This window comes from Chrysemys picta, chromosome 1, assembly GCF_011386835.1.
Source record: "Chrysemys picta bellii isolate R12L10 chromosome 1, ASM1138683v2, whole genome shotgun sequence".
NCBI classification, from domain to species: Eukaryota; Metazoa; Chordata; order Testudines; family Emydidae; genus Chrysemys; species Chrysemys picta.
The window spans coordinates 179,822,015-179,843,819 of record NC_088791.1 but is presented as its reverse complement, the minus strand read 5'-3'; the positions used below and the strand labels follow the sequence as shown (position 1 = coordinate 179,843,819).

At 39.8% G+C, this 21,805-nt stretch overlaps 1 protein-coding gene across 11 annotated transcripts in view; it reads right to left on the bottom strand.

Moving 5' to 3' along the window:
* USP25 (ubiquitin specific peptidase 25) overlaps positions 1 to 21,805 on the bottom strand; it is a 146,143-nt gene that overhangs the window by 1,715 nt on the left and 122,623 nt on the right. For 3 of the 11 annotated variants that reach the window (XM_005294637.5, XM_065575915.1, XM_065575920.1), the window contains 7 exons: positions 17,717 to 17,830; positions 15,234 to 15,329; positions 10,318 to 10,496; positions 9,198 to 9,276; positions 7,212 to 7,291; positions 1,683 to 1,806; positions 562 to 757 (listed from right to left, as the gene is read on the bottom strand). In XM_005294637.5, the coding sequence (XP_005294694.1) occupies positions 562 to 757; positions 1,683 to 1,806; positions 7,212 to 7,291; positions 9,198 to 9,276; positions 10,318 to 10,496; positions 15,234 to 15,329; positions 17,717 to 17,830 (868 nt within the window). Of the gene's footprint in view, positions 1 to 561; positions 758 to 1,682; positions 1,807 to 1,933; positions 2,028 to 7,211; positions 7,292 to 9,197; positions 9,277 to 10,317; positions 10,497 to 15,233; positions 15,330 to 17,716; positions 17,831 to 21,805 lie in introns of all 11 variants that reach the window. The other 8 variants (XR_010594388.1, XR_010594391.1, XR_010594389.1 and 5 more) reach the window with 8 other exon arrangements.

Genomic DNA, 21,805 nt, shown 5'->3' with positions numbered 1-21,805 from the left:
GAAACCTTTTCCATCTTTAAACAAACTTCATACAATACTTAGCTCTTTTAGGGCTCAATACAGGGACATTTGTCATCTGTGGATTTCAAAGCATATTTGAAGGGGGAGGGATAGCTCAGTAGTTTGAGCATTAGCCTGCTAAACCCAGGGTTGTGAGTTCAATCCTTGAAGGGGCCATTTAGGGATCTGGGGCAAAAATCTGTCTAGGGGTTAGTCCTGCTTTGAGCAGGGGGTTGGACTAGACCTCCTGAGGTCCCTTCCAACTCTGATATTCCATGATTCTATATTTCAAAGGAACAAAATATTGATAAGATAGAACTTGAAGATAAGATATAAGCTATATCTGACTTCAAGATCAGAATCATTTTGTCTACAGCATCGTGTGTGTGTGGAGGAGCCTTTGAAATTAAGAAATACGTATAGGCTGACTAGAGAGCAAGTGTGAAAAATCGGGACCGGGAGTCGGGGGTAATAGGTGCCTATATTAGACAAAGCCCCAAATATCGGGACTGTCCCTATAAAAATCGGGACATCTGGTCACCCTAAGTACATATGACTTACGTTCCATTTCTTGTCCAAGATACGAACACCAGCGGTTTCTCATATCTTCTACAGCAGCAATATCCTTTTCTTCTGTTTCATCCACCAGTAGTAATGGCAAACATGGGACAATAAGCTCATTCATAATGATCAGTCCATTATTTACTTCCTGATCATCTCCAGACTCAAAGAGTGCCGCAGCATGTTCATTTAGTTTCTTCATGCAACACCATAAAAAAGGAAAACTTATAAGTACTTAGCATTTCACGTTTCGCCAAGTATCAGCTTTTAAAAAAAAGATTTATTCCTCAAACAAAAAAACAACTTGAAAATCAGCAGTGACCATATCACAAGTTTTAAGTCAGGGCAATCTTGTAAATTCTTCACTAAACATGTCAGGTCTTATGCTATGTTTCCCTCTAACAGACCCCTGAACGGGTTCCTGATTCCTCGTAATTGTTGTAGCCATCCCTGCCGAAGGCTAGATCCCCACTCCCTTTGTTGCTACTTCTTTCTATGGCTGATTAAAATCAAGTTAAGGGGGCGGGGAGGGGAGGGGAGGGGAGGGAGGAGGAGAGAGAAAAGAATCAATTTCTATTGCTGCCTTTTCTAGCATTAGTCTCCTGTTGGCTAGTCCCACTGTGGCAATGTGTCCATTTGCTGTCCAAAACTAGGGTGTGCCACTATCCTTTGTCACACTATGTGTAGCAGTGGACAGATTCATTATAATGCCACAGTAAAACAGGCAGCTACATATGCTGTAGGAACACCAGAAATTATAATTTTTCCTTTTAATCCTCATATTTTACATTGCTTCCTTCTCCATTGTTGGCCCTGTTCTTACAAGAGGAGGGATGCTCTTAACTTGTTACATTAATGTACAAAGTGTTTTTTAACTGTAACTTTGCATCACAATTACCTATGGTTGTCAACTACACCTCTACCCCGATATAACATGAATTCGGATATAACGCGGTAAAGTAGCGCTCCGGCGGGGCAGGGTTGCGCGTTCCGGCGAATCAAAGCAAGTTCGATATAACGCGCTAAGATTTTTTGGCTCCCGAGGACAGCGTTATATTGGGGTAGAGGTGTATTTCACACATGCAACAACTACTAAAAAATTAGGGTCATATTCCACTTACTAGCAAACATTCTCTTCTGTAATGGGATATCAGCTCTTCATCATGCCCTCTATACAGGCCTTTGGACAAGAGTTCTTTGTTATTCTGATAAGCATAGATAAGGTAAAGCAAGGCTTCCATATAACTAAAAACACACACAAAAAAATATATATACACACATCAGATTTATAATGCTCTTGTACAGGTAGGTATAATTTGTTTCTGTATCTTGTCAAAGGTCAATACAATAAAAAAAGCATTCAAACACTCACACTTGATATGGTTTCCCTTGGTATTGGCTAGGACATTTTCTCCTCAATGCACATCAGTACAACTTTCTGTTGCAACCATAAGCCGGAGCCAAAGCTGAAATCAATGGGAGGTTTTCCACTGACTTCAAATGGCTATGAATTCGGCCTTATATACACAGGAAAACAGTTTTCTTCTACACATTCGTGACACATTCGGTCTGATTCTCCACTATCCTGCACTTTGTGTAGCCACTTACACCTTTGCAAATTGGGTGTGGGATAGTGTGATTTTATTTCTCAAGAGTGAACTTCTAAGAGAAAACTTATTTTCAGGTACGTTAATTATAGTGTCCCCAAATTACCACTAGTATTTAGACTGATGGAAATGTTCACAGATTTGAGACTGGCATGACTTCCCCAAAAGCAAATATTTGTAGTATCAGTCTACTGGCAATTTTCACCTTAAACTAAAATAAAGTAATGACAGAGACATGTACACTACTGTCAAGAGGATGAATAATAAAGAACCTGACAACAAGATTTGATGATAGACAAAACAGACCTCACTGCTTTGACACTGGTTGTCAAAAAAGATTAGCCAGTGTTGCATCTTTCACTTTTAGTGAATACATTAGGAAATCTTGGCATAGTCTGAGTTAGAGACACAGAAAGAGAAAAACGAAGGCAAGTATCTTCTTAAGATGCCTTGCAATGATTGCTCATTTAAAGAAAAAATGTATTTTTGTACAAGCAAACATCTTAAGGTGAATGCCTCAATAAAAAAAGTTTCAGCACAACAGAGCACTGAGGTGTATTTGTTGCAGCTACACTAGTGGGAATAGGAGGCTAGATCCTCTTTGGACATTTTCTGTACCTTTTAGCATTACATACACATGAAAATCATAGAGAATACATGCAAGGATATACCAGGGCCTTCATAGTGGAGCAACTTACACATTTGGATGTTATAGCAAAAATTTGTGTTGTTAGTTCCTAAATGCATGACCTTGCACTATTACATTTCATCACATTTCTATTACTCCAGTTTACAAGGTCATCCAGACGACCTTGTACGATACTCCGGTCCTCCTCCGTATTGGCAATACCTCCAAGCTTTGTGTCATCTGCAAAGATAGTGGAGTTCCTCAGGGACTGGTCTTGGGACCAATCTTATTTAACATTTTTACTACTGACCTTGGCACAAAAAGTGGGCATGTGCTATTAAAATTTGCGGATGTCACGAAGTTGGGAGGTATTACCAATACAGAGGAGGACTGGAATATTAGACAAGAATATCTGGATGACCTTGGTAAACTGGAGTAATAAAAATGGGATGACATTTAATAGTGTAAAGCGCAAAGTCATGCATTTAGGAACTAACAACAAGAATTTTTGCTATAAGCTGGGGACTTATCAGTTGGAAGCGACAAAGGAGAAAGACCTGGATGTATTGGTTGATGATAGGATGACTATGAGCCACCAAGGTGATGAGGCCATGAAAGAGGTTAATGCAGTCCTAGGATGCATCAGGTGAGGTTTTTCCAGTAGAGGCAGGGAAGTGCTAGTACTATTATACAAGGCACTGCTGAGACCCTCATCCGGAATACTATGTGCAATTCCGGTCTCCCAAGTTTAAGAAAGATGAATTCAAACTGGAACAGGAGCTGAGAAGGGATATGAGGATGATCAGAGGAATGAAAAACCTACTTTATGAAAGGAGACACAAACAGCTTAGCTTGTTTAGCCTAACCAAAAGAAGGCTGAGGAGAGATATGATTGTTCTCTATAAATACATCAGAGGGATAAATACCAGGGAGGGAGAGGAGTTATGTAAGCTAAGTACCAATGTGGACACACAAACAAATTGATATAAACTGGCTATCAATAAATTTAGGCTCGAAATTAGAAAGACTTCTAACCATCAGCGGAGTGAAGTTCTGGAACAGCCTTCCAAGGGGAGCAGTGGGGGCAAAAAACCTAACTGGCTTTAAGACTGAGCTTGATAAGTTTATAGAGGGGATGCTATGGTGGGACTGGCTATGATGGCATGAGGCTCATCGGCGACTGCTAGCTTCAAAAATTCCCAATGTCTGGAGACAGGGCACTAGATGGGGAGGGCTCTGAGTTACTACACAGAATTCTTTTCCAGGCATCTGCCTGGTTGGTCTTCCCCACATGCTCAGGGTCTAACTGATCGCCATATTTGGGGTCGGGAATGAATTTTCCCCCAGGTCAGATTAGCAGAGACCTTGGGGGATTTTCACCTTCCTCTGCTACATGAGGCATAGATCACTTGCAGGTTTAAACTAGGTAAATGGTGGATTCTCTGTAACTTGAAGTCTTTAAATCATGATTTGAGGATTTCAGTAACTCAGACAGAGGTTAGGGGTGTATTACAGGAGTGGGTGGGTGAGGTTCTGTGGCCTGCAATGTGTCAGACTAGATGATCACGATGGTCCCTTCTGACCGTAAAGTCTATTTGGAATGGCAGTTTATGGAATAGAAAAACTGAAAGAGAAAGATTATTCAATTATTAAAAAGGAGTTGGCTGAGGGGGTTGTGTTTTTCACATTCACAAGTATAAGATGTGTCCCAGTGCTGCAGTTTCAGAAGATTAAGGAAAGCAATGGTGATTTGTGCATGGCATCAGTGCCCTCTTACAGCACTAAACACTGTGCCTAAAATTATATAGTGGTGGTACAGGCACTGATCTGTCCATTCTCTCTCAAACTTCAGAGTTCAAAGACGTACACATACAATTCAGAGAAGAAAGTGAGGCAAACAGAGAGCATATATACGCAGAAGCAAGTCCCTCAAGGAATGACAATTCCTAGTTAGTATCTACTCCTCCTTTGGGATAGCCATAGGTGATTAATCAAGCAATACAAGCCATATCAATCAATCAAGCCCAAGTGGAAAGAGGGCAGAGAAGTTCTCTATGGAGTGATTTATGTTACTCTTCCAAGCTGGACATCCATCTAAGACAGTGGTATCCAGATAGTAATGCAATGTAAAAGTATTGAGAAAACACCATACAACAGCTCAATAGATCTCAATGATGGGAACATTGTACAGGCAAGACATTTGCTGTGTTACTCCTACTGAAACATGCTTTAAGAGTCTCAGGGAGTGGAACTCTGGCTAAGACATAAAATGTCTCAACACAATTTTAATCCTGGCTCAACCAGGTTAAGCATGGATGGCTATGTGGCTGCCACCAGTCCATGGCTGGGCAACGTCCCTCAAGTTTGATCTTCAGGGCTCCATGTGCCAGGACTTTATCTCCAAGATGGGCTACATGACCAAAAAGTGCTTGTGGTAATGACTGATGATGACTTCAGTCCTGTCAAGGCCAGTTCTCAATAATACGTCCCTGTTACTGATAAAAATCGAACTCTTATGGCTGGTAGTTGCCACTGACACACATACGAAATGCCTCCTGCTGTCTTGTTTAAGCATCATCCATGTTTTAGATCCATAAGAGGATCAGCAGTACACAGGTTTGATAAATCTGTACTTTTGTATATACTTTCATCTTCTTTTGGCTCCAGAACCTACGCAGGTCTTTCATGGCTGAGGCTGCTAAACTGACTCTCCTTAGGATGTCTGTCTGGCTGTGCCCGTCTGATGACAAATTATTGCCTAGAGAGCTGAAATCATCCACTTCTTCCGGCAGCACAGATGTCTTATATCAACTTTTGCCCTGACATTCTGGATTTTTGATTTTGCCCAAGAAATCTTTAGCCCAAGGGCAGCTGCCCTGTAGCAAACTCTCCTGTCTTTCAGGTCATATGCAAGCTGTCTGAAGAGGACATCATCCACATAATCCAAGTTGGTAAAAGAAGTTGAACAGACAATTATACTGGTATTTGTGGAGACTTGATCAAAGAGCCAATCTATTGTATGGCAGAATGGCGATGAGGCCAAGACACATCCCTGCTTCACCTGGGATCTACTGTAAACTCTGTTAGACCTAGAGGTCCTGCATTGCACCTGTGCCCGAGAGTTATTATGTAGATCTTTAATTCACCTCAAGAAGATATCAGGAACATCAGTGCCTTGTAGGGCCTTCCTCAGGGTAGCTCTATTAACAGAATTGAAGATTAAGTCTCCATATGCTCCTGTCAAAGGATGACAGAATTCTTGATGGATCTCAGATAAAAGATGAAGACCAAGTACAACGCCCATTGTAGATCATCCAGCAGTGACGTCTGACTGCCCTGGGTGATGGCGTTTCACAAGGTTAGGCTGGAGCTGGGTGAGTAGGACATGTATGAAAACTTTTCCGGTAACAGAAAGCAAGGTTATTGGTCTCTCTCTCCTAACTCAGCACATGGGCATTACCCCTTACAAAGTGGGATGATGATCCCTTCCTTCTACTCTACTGGTAACTTCCCTGTACAAACTTGGAAAAAACGGTGTAATGCTACACTTATGGACTGTACGGAGCAACTGAGAAGTTTGGGGTTATGCCTCAGATCCAGCATCGTGCCTGCTTTGCAGTTTCTTTATGGCAGAGCAGACTTCATACGAAATAGGTACTCTACACAGGTTTTGGGTGCAGGGACTGCATCTACTACTAATGTGACCAGATCTGAGCTTTGAGTCACTTCACCACTTCAGGATGGTTAAGTGCACATTCATAATATTCTTTTCATCTTTGCAGGACTTCTTTTTGGGTTGAGCATGTTTTACCATCAGCCTTATTTATCCACATAAACCATGCGCAAAGTCCAGTTTTGGATCAATGTGATAGAATAACTTTGAATGCAGGTTGTAATTTGTTAGACCTTATTCCCTCTTTTGCCAAGTTCTCAAAATAAGCCTAGGTGCTTACGCTCCCTCTGTATAATAAGAGGGTGTTGCTGGCAGGACATTCTTAGCAAGAGGTCCTTGACTTTGGAAATTGCTCTCCACTTTGGTCTTCAGAGGTTAAATTTACTAACCTACTGGGCATTTAAGAAAGCCAGTTGCCTCCCACTTCCCCCCAAAAATTATTGAGAACAGTGGAGGTAATTATATTTATGCGTTGTTCTTCTGTATTGTGTCATTTTAATTTATGCAAGAAATTGTCAAATATATATAGCTGCCCATTCTGATATATTCAAAGCAATATTGATCTTTTCTGAAAAAGAATGGTGTAATTGCAATACACTTACAATTTTTTTTTACATTTATTATTTTTCCATTAATTTGGTTTATCGTTTACATTGCTTTCCCGTCCCCTCAGAAACTGAGTGTTTAACGTAACCAATTTAAAATAACCCCCGTGTCTGAATTCTAGAATGTCACCTCTTACCTCTTTTTTTGAAAAAGTTCCAATCCTACCATGAGATACATGGTTGTTTCTCTGTAATTTCTATATTCTTGATGCCATCTCTGCACATAAGAAAGTGTATTAAGAATGTTCATTCATACAAAGGAGAGCTACATTTTGCACTCTTCACACAGCATTGCATACACACAATAAGCACTCATGAATTGTTTGGGGATAAATCAAAGAATTCGGAAAATATTTTTCACATAAAAAGAAAAAAAATCAAACTGTCTAAATATTTGTCACACAAAGAAAATTCTTAAACTTTGTAAAGTGATGAAACAAAAATCCCATAGGATTATGTTTACATAATTCATTGCCATTTGAAAGGAACAAATTCAGCTGTCTAAGGGGAATTCCACGCAGGATTGTAAAATGTCCTTTTTATCTCCTGGGAGTGGGAAGGAGAACAACCAAAATAGGATTATCTGTTTTTTGGACTTCTATTTACATGACTATTTATCTCTCTCTCTCTGTGTGTGTGTGTGTGTGTCAGAGAGAGAAAATGAGATATAAACATCAGACTAATTTTAATCTATGAAGAGGGGAAAGGGGATGGCAAAAAGTAAAATGGGAAGTGATGAGAATCTTGTCTTGTCATAGAGGCTGAAGAAAATCATAACTCTGATCCTGAAGCAAAATGTTACAATACTGCAAACCAAAAGCAATGTGGTTTGTATAGGAATCACTTTACAAATATTTTATAGGCAAACAAATGTTTTACTTCAAATTTGCAGCATGTTTCTATTCCAGTTGGTTAGAATGGCAGCTCTTAATTGCCTGCAAGGGACAGAACTCCAACCCCAACATGGCTTGCCAGATATCCATTTATGGTGAAATTCACCCCAACGTAAAGAGCCTGCATGAGGTTCTATGAAACATTTACTGTCTATTTATGATCAATCCTAATGTTACCTTTGCAGATATGTCTTCCTCTCCCCCGTTTAGCAGAAAAAAGATGTTTTACACATGTGCAAGGGGGAGAGGTGGCACCCAGGTGTGACAGAGCCAAGATCTGTAGTGTACACCTATGTAAAGTTATGCAGGAGTGGGAAGGAACTTGAAACCAGAACAGAAAAAGAAATGTGGCAGAGAACCTGCCACTCTGTGAATCCTCCAGTCCTTCCCCTCCACTTGGGAGGGAAAGCACACAGAAAGGCCACCGAGCCTATTTCAGGCCTTTAGGCTGGTGAAGCAGTGCAGAGCATCTCTGTCTTCCATTGGTTAGGTGAGGGGGAAAATTGCTTTCTCTTTGGCCCTATAGGCAAAAAGATGCATGGGGACCTGTGTGGGAAGAGAACTGCATCTGAAGGATTTAGGCCCCAATTCATTTAAAGCACATGCATAACTTCAAACATGTGACTAAATGCTTTGCTAAATAGACATCACTTGATATTTAGCTGGAATGTGACCAGTTTCTCAGAAATGACTTGTCAAGGTTTCATTCTTGAGTAGTATGTGTCGGCATTTTAAAATCAGGATGTATTGATCAAGTACTTCAATATTTCAGGCGTTTTGGGGGAAGGGGATTGGGAGAGATTAATCTGAAGTAGTCTCGGTGTGAGAGAGGATGTACATGAATTGGATTCTTGCCAATACATTGGGAATGACAGTATACCAGTTGGAGATAAACTGTAGCCAGGTCCTACTGACCTGAAACCACCCATACATTTTAATAGATGGCCACTTCTTGTAGAAAAAGCCAATTAATTCACACGGTGATAAACTATGGGGCGCTGTTAATGATATCAAATCATTAGGGAGTTGGCCAAGACCAATAAACTCTCTTTTAATTATGGCCCCGCTCAAATTTGACCTTCCCAAAAATAAACGGTCTTTCAACAGAATTGAACATGGGAAATTTGGTTAACAAGAAACTGTGCACTGTAAATGAACAAAAGATATTTTCTGAATTTTAGTAGATAATTATTCTCTGTTACAATTTATTAGGAAAGAAAAAATACTGGCCTCATACTCCTCCATGTTTAGTTCATCAGGCTTTATCATTTCAAGTTTGGCTTGAGCCACTTTCATTATGTTGCGGCACCTTAAAAACATAGAAAGAAGAGTTGCAAAAAATTAATTGGTGGTAACTGCAAACTCACAGACACATGTTAACACTGCAGAGATATTATCCTAAAATACTGCAAGTAAACATCATTAGAGCACTATAACTTTGACTGAAATACAGACAGGAAGTGTGATTTCCTGTATACTTCTTGAGTTCCTTGTCATGTATTCACAGGCAGAGGGTACAGGACTTTCTCATAATTACTTTACAAATATGTAAAACAATCACTATATTTTAACTTTCTTCCTCTACCAAAATACCATATCAGGTTTTTTTTAAAAGTTAAAAATCAGGTGGCTTAAATCTTCCTGAACTTTTAACTAGTTTTTTTAAATGTAATCTTAGAGAATTAGGATCTGAAGCGTCGAGTGCTGGTATTGTGAGGTGGGCAGGATAAAGTACTATGATCTTTCATAGATCTTTCACAATCTTTCAGTTTGTGTTTTTAAATAGGTGAACAAGTGTTAGGGTGGCGCACAGAAATTGCCACAGTGAATTAGACAAGTTATTAGACATCTAGCCTAGTGCGCTGATTTTTACATTGACCAGTACAAGTTGTTTCAGAGAAAGGAGCAAGAATATGTAATGGTAAATTATGGAATAATATTATAAAAATAGTGAACATTTCTTTCTAATCACAATTGATTGATTTATGCCATCAAACATAAGGATTTCTCTTTAATGTTATTCTATCTAAATTAACCATTGATGTTCCCATTATCCATATAAATATTTAATTCTATCCTGAATGCTATTAAGTTCTTGGATGTACTGATATATTGCAGCAAGCAGTTCCACAATTTAATTATATTTCTTAAAAGTAGTATTTCATGTTGAAAATTGCAACATTGTGTAAAGGGAAACCTTTACTGAAGTGGTGGCTAGGCAAATATATTGTTCATGGTGGGTACCTAATAGCCACATTATACATACAATACATAAAGGAGAGTTAACTATTGTATCCTCTGAATAAAAAATGTAATAGTATAAGATTAGCATGTCTCATTTTCCCATTACCTTTCATCAAAGCTCAGATTGTGATCTCCAAACTGTTCCAGTAATGTTCTCTCAATTATTTTCTTTGGTGCCTCGTTTTGCATAAAGTAGACAACTGCATGATGCAAACGGTAATCACATTCGGGTGGTGGATCATCCTGAGCCAATTTTAGTAGCCGTGCGTACTCCAATTTAATTGCCTACATAATTTAACAAAAAAAATCAGTTATTTTTCCCTGACAAGTGAATTATTATTTTTATTTCTGTGAAGTTAACATCCTCATATTGCTGGCCATGCTACAAGATGCTTAGTAATCCCCCAGCCCTGTCCTACTTAAACATATTCCCTAAGTACCCTTGTAATGGGAGTCATTTAACATTTCAAAAACAAAACTGAGGTTGTTGTTCTCTCTCTGATTAGCTATCACTGGCAATAGGGTAGTACTTATGTGCCCATATGGGCAGAACTTCAACATCATTTTCTCACCTGTGTTAAAACAGCCTCAGGGAAGATTTAGCTTTTTACTATCCAGCCACTTCTCTAGCCATCCCATCTTTTTACCCAAGGTAAAGATACCTACTATATGTCTCTACAGCCAGAAGCTGTACAAGACAATTGCAGCAATTTTAGCCAATGAATTATTCTGAAAGCTTTCATGTTGAAAAATAGTTTTTTCCCAGGGTTAAAATGCAAAATTTATTTTCAGAGAAAGTTTAATGAACATGTAAAGCTTTTTAAAAATATATTTAAGCATGATGGAAATGGTTTACACTAAGAACCTAATTATCTGATTTCTACGGAAAACAAATACTTAAAAACAAGTTTCTATCCTGGCTTACAAGGCCTTAACAGCATAAACATTTAGTATTTTACATTGTTTTTCCTTTATGCTAGTGTCACAAGAAATACTTTTCCATCTTTGCAGGCACTATTTTTTTTAGGGTTACTATACGTCCGGTTTTTCCCAGACAAGTCCGGCTTTTCGGTAATCAAACCCCCGTCCGGGGGGAACTGCCAAAAAGCCAAACATGTCCGGGAAAAATACCACCGGCCGGACACTTCCCCTCCCACGGCTGCTGTGCTCCCTACCTTGACTCTTCTGCTCTGTTTAAAGCCGAGCTGCCCGAGCGCTACCGGCTTTGGGCAGCCCCCATGCTTCCTGACCCTGAGCCGCCAGCCGGGCCCTTCCCCTCCCAGGCTCCGGCTGCTGTGCTCCTCCCCTGACTTTTCGTGTCCGTTTAAGAGCCGAGCTGCCCGAGCGCTACCGGCTTCGGGCAGCCCCCATGCCTCTGGACCTTGAGCCGCTGGCCAGGCACTTCCCCTCCTGGGCTCTGGGGGCACAGGGTCCAGAGGCATGGGGGCTGCCCGAAGCCGGTAGCACTCGGGCAGCTCGGCGCTTACAGAGCCCAGGAGTTCAGGGAGCACAGCAGCTGCCGGAGCCCAGGAGGGGAAGTGCCCGGCCGGGGGCGCAGAGTCCGGAGGCATGGGGGCTGCCCAAAGCCTGAGCGCTACTGGCTTCACGGTTTGCCAGGCAGCCTCCAGACCCTGCGCCCCCGGCTGGGCTGGGGAAGCGGCAGCCAGGAGCACAGGGTCTGGGGGCTGCCCGGCAAACTGCGAAGCCGGTAGCGCTTGGGCAGCCCTTTTCACATGGCTGGGAGGGAAGAGGGGGAATGCAGGGCGCTTGGGGGGGGGGGGAGGGGGAGTTAGGGGGGGGACTTTGGGGAAGTGGCGGAGTTGGGGCGGGGCTGTGGTGGAAAAGGGGCGGGGCCAGGGCCCTGTGGAGTGTCCTTTTTTTTATTTTTTAAATATGGTAACTTTTTTTTTTTAAAAACATTCTAGTTTTCATGAAAACTTTTCAATTGTGCTCATTAACTACTTAATTACTGACTAACCACTGTGTGGAACAAAAGACAAAAATCACTGAGAGAAATGGTGACAGATCTTATTATATTTCAAGTTTTTTTTTTTCTAAAAGGTACAAAAATGGTCAAGCACTATGGTAAACCAATGTCAACTTGAACTAGAGTGAATGTATACAATGCCTGTATGCAGGATAATGTATATTAACGCTGTAGCACTAAAATCTTGAACACAACAGAAAAACAGGCAGTTTCAAAGCACTCAGTAATAAACATCCAGTTTAATATTTCAAATTCCCTTCTTCCCAAACACTTGGCAAGACTATTCATCTCAGCAAGACTTATCAACCATTTCTTTCACATAATTAAAATCTCTTCTTCTATACATGTTTCTACCAGTTTCCAAAACTATACCTAACATTTAACAAACATAACAGTGTTTTTTCACAGAATAAACTGGATATTGCAAGTGGTTCCTCTTTCTACTTAGGAATTCAAGGGTTTTCTTCTCTTTGCTTCCAAGACACTCAATACATAGGTGAAATGCTATACGTTCAGAGGCATGTGAAGACAGGAGAAAGCCCTCATCTCATTTTCAAGGGTGGGACTTTAACTAGCCTAGCTGGAGGCAGAGGGGTGCGTTTGTGTGTTCATTTTTACTCTTTTCCTTGGACATACCAAAATGCTATTGACAAGCTTTGCATGATCTCAATTGAAAGGATCGATTATCAGGACCAAAATAAAGGTCTAATTAAGTCAAGGTAACTATACCAGCAAAAAAGCATCTCCAGTAGGGGCATTTACTGGTACAGCTATACCAGTATAGCTACACCAGCAAACCCTTTCTAGCATGGACAAGGCCTGAGACAAAAGCACTTGACACATACCACTTTATAGACAGTCTACCAACAGAAGAAAAGAACTTTTTCCATACACATTTTTGACTTCACCAAGTACAGTAACAGGCATCTTATCTGAGTTCTAAGATTCTTATATGCTGAGCAAAATAATTGTCTTTATACCGTATACAGAAAATGGGATTACGGTACAACCAATATGTCAGAGAAAGAGTCTTTGTATTTCTCAAAGGAAGTTATACACAAAAATCCTGAAGAATGTGTTTTGCTTGATTCTGAAAACTAAGACAACTACCCTATAAAAGAAAGATTGACTCATTTCAAATATGTTTCACCAAGAACAACAGTAAAGCAAACATATCCTAAAACAAACTAAAGAAAAAAACATGAAAAACAGAAAATTATCTTTGTAAGTACTAATATACCTAAAATACAATGCAAAACAAAAAATGGCATATAAATTTTATTAAGGCACAGAGCAGCTAAGAGACTATGGACAACCACACTGAAGTAACATGAAGTTACACTTAATATTCTTCAAGTTAGGAAACAGTCAGCCACTTCACTATCATATTGTGCATTTAAGCCAAAGTATTAACTGAAAATACTGTATGAATGTTTGTTTACATACAAGTACACCACCACCAACCCCAGAAAGGTAAGTAGAGTAGAGCTGTGTGTGAAATGGTTCTCTCATCCCATGGGAATTTTTGAGATTTAAAATATTTTCCCCATCTCAAATAGGAAAAAAATAGTAATCTCTAAAGTTTGTGTGAACTGAACAAAATTTCAAATCAGAACAAAATATTTTGTTTCCATTATGAACTTGATGTATATTTTTTTACTATACATTAAATTAAACTTCAAAACTAAAAGTCACTTCAAACCAAAAAGTGGCACTTTTCATTTGAATTTTTCAAAAAACAGGAAATGCATTGCAATGGACCTTTTCCCATAAAAAAGTTGTTTTGATGAATCTGCATTTTCCAATGAAAAATGTTTAGTTGAAAAATTCCTGACCAGCTCTATCAGTAAGCAAAAAGCAAACTCCCACCACATTTTCTAACCAAATTAACTCACTATATATGGTAAGAGTATAGAAGACCGTATCTGTCTCACCAGAAATTATGCATATTTAAAACAAATGTTAATGAATATACACTCCCCAAGGTAAAAAAATTCAACTTCCATTTTTTTTCCTTTTAAATACCATAAACACGCATTCCCACTATAAAAAATAACAAAAAAAAATTCTGCACTATGTCACGGTGGCTCTTCCACTGCACACTGATGATTCAAAAGCTTATGTACAAACAACTCAGAATGTTTACATATTAAGGAAAACTGATAACATCTGGATATGTTTTCTAAATTTAATATTACTTTGAAAAAGTTAAAGAATGGGCACCTAAAAACAGTATCTCCCGATAATAAAGTACACTATTCAAAAGGGGTAATACTTACACTGTAACAAGTAAACCAAACCAAACCATTCAGCTTGTTATTTTATGGAGGATAAGAGTCAGAAAAACATTTCTTTGAAAAAGCTTTGGTGAACACAGCGATGTTCCTGTGTGAAAATGCTGGAATTCTCAGAGACATGCTAGGGGAAATCTGCATTTACGCTTGGTCTACACTAGGAATTTATGTCGGTATAACTACGTTGCTCAGGGGTGTGGTTTATTCACCCCCCAAGTGATGTAGTTATACTGACCTAACCCCCAGTGTGGACAGTGCTATGTTGACAGGAGGGCTTCTCCCATCTACATAGGTAATGCCTCTCGGGGAAGTGGAGTACCTGTGCCAATAGAAGAAGGTCTCTCTTCAGCGTAGGCAAGGTCTCCAATGAAACACTACAGTGGCGCTGCTGCAGTGTTGTAAATGGAGACAAGCCCTTAGTTATGAAAAAGATAAACAAATGCCATCATTGTTCAAGCTCACACCCCTAGCCTTAGTATTATCTTTCTTAGAAAATATGGGAAGCTGTGACTAGTGGTATCAGAAAGCTTTTTTGCTAACACACACCCCTATAAAAACACACACACATAATAAGATTTCTTTATGCTTCTGTCAGGACAAAAGTATTACTAACGGAGACTGAAGCCAAGAAAAAGAAAACAGACAAATGCCAGAACAATCATAATATGCATTAATAGGAAAAAATATTCCAATAATAAAAAAAAATCAGAGGAGAAATAAAGATTGAAATGTTAGTTGTACCTTAAAGAACCCTGCTTCTGGCCCACACCTGTCATAAACATTCCTGGCTTTACCTATAGCCATGATAATACCTTGCATGTTCGGGGTCAGCATGACCTGCCACAGGGGATTTAAGGTAAAAGTTTTGAATGATTAATAATTTAATGATTTAAGTCAATATGCCTTTAGACTCATGCAACAAAGAACAACCTACTGCATGCAAACATTGGAATGGCAAATGCTTCAGTGTTAGAGTTTGTGTTCTGCAAATTAATCATAACATTTTTCTCTACTTCTACCAAAGCAACAGCCATATATGATCTAACAGATGTTTACATTAGAATAAAGTAAGTATTAATAATTATTCCAAATGCAATGAAAGCAATGTAATAATTATATGGGCAAAATGTCCAAGGAAAGAAGAGACTGTTCAATACTGTAATTCCGCAAATACTGCAAAATGAATTAGTACTAACCTAAGAGCCTGTCTTACTAGCAAGGGATAAAAGCAAAGTTTCTATTATTTCAAATTAAAAAATCCATTCAAAATTCAGAATTTTTGATGTTCAATACTACAAATATTTATTGTTATCTTTTTCCAGATACTTCATAGTTTAATTATTGCATTATTATATAAAATATATATTCAAAATCAGGATCAGGGTTCCATTGTGCTAGGTGCTGTACAAACACACAAGACGACATGGTCCCTGCCCTGAAGAGTTTATGACAATCTGAATTAAGAAGCAACAAATTTAAACTAACAGGAGGGAAGTGGGAAGGGAAGACAAAGGTAAAACCAGTAAGATTATGCAGTTACACCCATTAGTTATATGCTCAGATTTACATTTCCAAGTTACTTGAAAGGTCTTTTTCCTACTTATATACAAATAAACAAACAGCCAGCTCTGTCTCCAAATACCCCTCAGTCTAGGCATTATTGGCTGGCTAATTTCTTGCAGGCATCACAACAGAAGTGAGTCTTTATGGAGAGAGGGCAGAAAGCTTTGGGAATAGGTCAGGGAGGACATCCCGTATGTAAGGGTAGCATGTAAAAAGCACAAACACATTTATGGAAGAAGCAGACAAATGAACACAAGATCAGCACCACTGAGAAGGGGATGTGGGATGGCATTGCTGTAAGACAAAGGCAGATAAGTAGGGAGGGGCTGAGTTGTGAATGTCCTTAAAGGTGAACATTAACAACAATTCCCTTGGAGCTAGTCAGGATATCATAAGAACTTTCTTTAGAGCTGCATTATGTAGGACATAAGGTCAAAGGACACAGATATGTAACTGCTGCATTCAGATCACAGTGGGTCTGACTTCTTACAAATACAACAGTGCCAATTTAAGTTCTCCATCCCATTCTGCCAATTAACGTTTCTCACAACTGAGGAGTAGAATATGATTTGACCTATTCACTGCTGCACATAGAAGTAACCCAGCAATACGTGACTCCATGAGTTAACTCAGAACATAGGTCCAGGTTCCTTGAGTAAGCAGGCACAGTGCACCAGCTATGTCCCCTCTCTGAGCAAACGGACAGGAAGTAGTGGAGTATGAGGTGGACCCTTGGCTCTGCATTCCCACACACGAGCCAGAAAAACTAAGCTAAATTGGGGGTACTGTAATTTGCTGCTGATCTAGGCCCGCAAAAAACTACTATCCTTCTGGAGCAAAGGGAAAAGCAGGAAGGAGACTGTTTCTCAGAGGGGTGGCTCTGAAGTTCTATGCCTTTCTGGTCTACTCCTCCAGAGCTGAAACTTAAGTTGCGCCACAAGGAACAACTTAACCTTTAATTTGCTTTTCTAATAGTCATGTTATAGGAATGCAATTATGAAATAAATTAGAATTTTTAAACATTTCTAATATTTGCCTGTTTCATTACACTTTTCTTCTTTAACTGTTACCAGTGTAAGTTGGAGCCCTAGCATAAAAGGAAATACAATTGAAAAGTCAAGAACCAGGAAACACAGTTGGCTGCTAATCTGTCCTTAATTCATGCCTCTGTGTCTAAATATTTCAGCTTGTATCTGTAGGACAATTTGCTCCTCTGAATCTAAAATGTCTAAGCTTGGCAGATAAGAGATGTAGTTTGAACCTTAACTTTATTCAACTGACAAAAACGAGGAAATTCAGAATGTCATTCTTTATTCTTACCGTTTTAAAAAAAAATGTAATATAGTTCACAAATATCTTTCATAGACTACACTTGGCCTAAGATAATACTCAATTTCTAATAGCTCAAAGGTACAGATATATGTGCCTTCCTATAATCATTTCATACCACACAAAAATGTGCCCAATTCGGGTAACTGCTGCTATCTTTTCTGTAAATTTTTGTTGTGAATTTCAAGAGATCATCATCACAAATTGCTAAGCTTTTAGTTATGCAGATATCTGTTAAGCGCCACAATGTGCAACATGCCAAAAAATTCACACCAGGCAGCAAAAGAAAACACTAGTGTAGCAACTGTGCGCAAGACTGCAATCAAAGGTACCTCATCGTCATAACCCCCCTCCTCTGACTCAATCACAAAAGTCCCTACATCAGGAATCGCCACCTCTACAACACGCTGGTTAGGAGCTGGTTGAGCTGGGGCGTTATCAGAGCTCTGCAGGAGAAAATCATCATCAGTATGAAAAAGTCAGAAAAAAGAACAGAAAAGAAAAAGGTAACAAAATGACAGACTAATAAGTAAAACAATCTGTGTTGCTGGGATTTGCTAGACTTTATAGTACTAGATCACCTGCATTCTCTCTCACTATTTGGATTTTTGCAAGAAATTCAAAGGTATGAAAAATCTTAAGTAGTGAATTCTACACTCAATGTTTCCACAAGTCTTGGCCTTCAATTTGTCTTAACACCTTTCTAGAAAAGTGATTTCCCTTTTTGCTCTAAAATTATTTGCCTTTGTAATGCTCATACCTTCTCTGTTACTGTAGCATCAAAGTGATGTAATGTGTTCTTGTGGCAATTTTTTTTTTGACACTAAGGGGCAGATCCTCAGCTGGTATAAATTGTCCTAGCCCCACTGAAATCAAACTATCATGGCTCCATTGACTTCAACCGAGCTATCATAGTTTATGCCAATTGATAATCTGCTTGGATTAAAGTCATGTGGCAATCATGTGTCATAGAAACAAAATCCTCTAACATCTATATTCTGTTGGAAGCACTATAATAATAATTTATATTCTATTAGCACCCAGAAGTCCCAATAAGGAACAGGCCCCATTGTCCCATACACACTATAAACATACAAGACGATGGAGTTCTTGTCCTGAAGAGCTTATCATTGGAAATGCAGGAACAGATAAAGGGCAGGGAACATAAATAGAATAAGTAAATGATTTTGGTGGTGACTGGCCCATGGCTTGTCACAAGTTTTGCTGGGTTTGGGTTTTGTTTTTTTAAGCTGGGGGTAGAGCTTGGGTGAGAAGGTTAATATGAGTAAAAGAACAAAATAACAAAGGAAGGGGAAGATGGCTGTGAAGAGAAGGGAAAAAGAAGAAAGGAAAAGAAGACAGTATGGGCCTGTCTGAACTGTACACGCTTATGTAATAAAGATTATTGAAACCAGATTAAAAAAGTGTGTTTGGACCAATTAAAACCGTTTTTTAGGACCTAGTTGTTTAGAAGCTACAATACACAGTGCTACTAAACAAGGTATTTATACTGAAAAGTTGCTTAATTTGTGGCAGAAAATTTCAGAAAAATGTTATCAAATACTTAATATTCTCCAAATACTTTTATAAAGGGGGCACAAGGAGCCTTAACTTTGCCTCTTTATGAACACAGAGGTTACTCACCTTGTGCAGTAACCAAAGTTCTTAGCAATGTACGTCCCTACGTGTGCGCCACTTCAGGTGCATATGCACCCCCGCACCTTTAATCAGAGATTTTTGGTAGCAGTTCTTGTTCGGCTCATGCATGCATGTACCCTATACATCCTTGTATACAGAGCTGAACAGGCAAACCATCCTCAGTTTCTTTTCTGCTGCAAAGTCCTGCAGAAAAAAACTCAGAAGGAGAAGAGGAAGGCAAGTAGTGGAGTACCCATAAGAGGACATATCTTGAAGAAGTCCAGTTACTGCATAAGGTGAGTAACCTCTCCCCCTTCATACAGTAGTGTTCCTATGGGTGCTCCACTTCAGCTGACTCCCTAGCAGTATTCTGACAAGGAGGAGGAAGCTTTGTAACAGAGTCTAATACTGAAGACAAAACTGCATTGACAACTACACTATCTGATCTAGGGGCATGAACCAAAGTACAGTGGTTGTAGAAAGTATGTACTGAAGTCCAGGTTGCATCTCTGCACTTCAGCAACTGGAACATTCTTCAGTAATGCCATGAAAGTAGATTGTAACCTTGTAGAATGAGCTAATGCTCCGGAAGGAGGTTGATGTTGGCAAAGTCGTAACATAAAATAATACACCCAGATCTTATTTTGAAAATTTCTGGATAGATTGTAGATCCTTTGGACCAGTCTGCAATTGAAACAAGTAGTCTGGTAGATGAATAGTCTGGTTAATATGAAAATTGGAAGATCCCTTAGATGAATATTTTGGATGTGGTTGTAACAAGACCTTTTCCTTGAAGAACATAGGAAATGGAAGAGGGTCTGCCATGAAAGCCTCCAGTTCTCCGACCCTCCAGGCAGAAGTGATGGCCACCAAAAAAACCTGTTTTCAGCTATAGGTGAACCAATGAACACATAGCTAATGGCTCACAAAGGTAATTCATAAAGTAATTATCAGCCAGGTTTAAGTCCCATATTGTTAAGTAAGTTCTCTAATTTGAGGGGAAAAGATTAACCACATCTCTGAGTAATCTTGACGTCGTGGGGTGAGCAAAAACCGAAAAACCTTCTACTAGGGAATGAAAGGCTGTTACAGCTACTCAGTGAAACTTGATAAAACTCATAGGAAGATCTGATCTTTTTAATTCCAAGAGGTAGCCCAGGACAATGGAACAAGAAGAGAGTGGGCAGGAGAAATCTGTCAGTGGATCTGCCAGAGGTAGTATCTCCTTCATTTTTTAATTAAGCATGTCACATGGATCCTTTCGACTGTTTAACAACACCTGTCGCACGTCTGTTGAATGGGTAGTCTCTAATCCAGAGAACCATTGAGGAATCATGCCTGGAGCCAGAGAAATTCAAGACTGAGGTGAAGTGTCTGACCAGTATCCTAAGACAACAAACAAGAACTGATCAGAAGTCGCAGTGGTGGACGAGAAGCAAGTCTAATGACATAAGGACATCAAATTTTTCATGGCCAAGTCAGCGCAAACAACATGACTTTGGCTTTGTCTTGCTTGACTTTGAATTTTCAAGAGCAATGGTATTGGCCAATATGCATAAAGAAGGCCCTTCATCCATGAGATGAGGAAGGAATCGCCTAGTGATTGAGGTTCAGGTCCCCCCTTTCAAACAAAATTTCTTGCGCTTTGCATTGGCTGCAGTGCAATAAAGTCCACTTCTGGAAACCCCCAGGTTAAATATATCCTGCTGAGGACTCGTGAATCCAACTCCCACTTGTAACTCCGAGAGAAGCATCTGCTGAAGTAGTCAGCCATAGTGTTCTTAATACCTGGAAGGGAAGATGATGAGATGACTATCTGATTAGCTATGCACCAATTCCAGAGTTTTATCACTTTGGCATAGAGTGAAGGGAAACATGTCCGCCCGACAACTGATGTAGAACATGCAGGTCACATTGTCTGTTATGATCGCAACGGATTTGGCTCTGATCAGTGGAATGAAGAGGGAGCATACCCTCCTGCCTGGTCTCAGATCCAGAATGTTGACGTGCAGAAAACCCACTTAGGGAGACCACTTGTCCTGGATGATGTGAGATTTGAGATCAGCTCTCTATCCCTAGAAAGATGCATCTGAAGTGATGACAACAGTCAGAGGAGCTTGGGAAAAAAACAAACAAACAAACAAAAAAACCACACCTCCCATACAGATCTTGGAAGGATTCTTCCACATATTGACTGAGTCCAGAACCCAATGAGAACTGAGACCTGTCTGTCTAGACTATGCTCGTTTGGTGTGTCAATGGTCCTCAGCCATCCCTGTAAACACTGGAGATGTCATCTGGCATGTTGGGTTAATGAAGACACAAGCTGCCATATGACCCTACAGCTGAAGATAATTCCTTGCCAAGGTCTGAGGACTTACCTGAGTCCTTCAGACAAGATTTTCAGGTTTGTGAACGTGTCCACAAGTAAGCAAGCCTTGGCTGTCATGGCATCTAGAGAAAGTCCTATAAAATCTATCCTATTGAACAGTCAACTAGGGATAATCTGTTTTATGTAGCTGTTTAGAAGTCTGAGATCTGATATTGGTCTCCATCCTCTATTCTTTTTTGGGGACCAGAAAGGACTTGGATTAGGACCCCTCTCCCCTGTGCTGGACTGGACCTCATTCTATGACCCCCAAGAGTAAAAGGGAGATGACATCCTGTCTCAGCAACTGATTGTGAGTTGGGTCCCTGAACAGAGAGGGGGAAAGTGGGTGGGAGGGAGGCGTGGAGGCAAAATGGATGGAATAACCATCTGTTATGGCTTCCAAAACCCATTT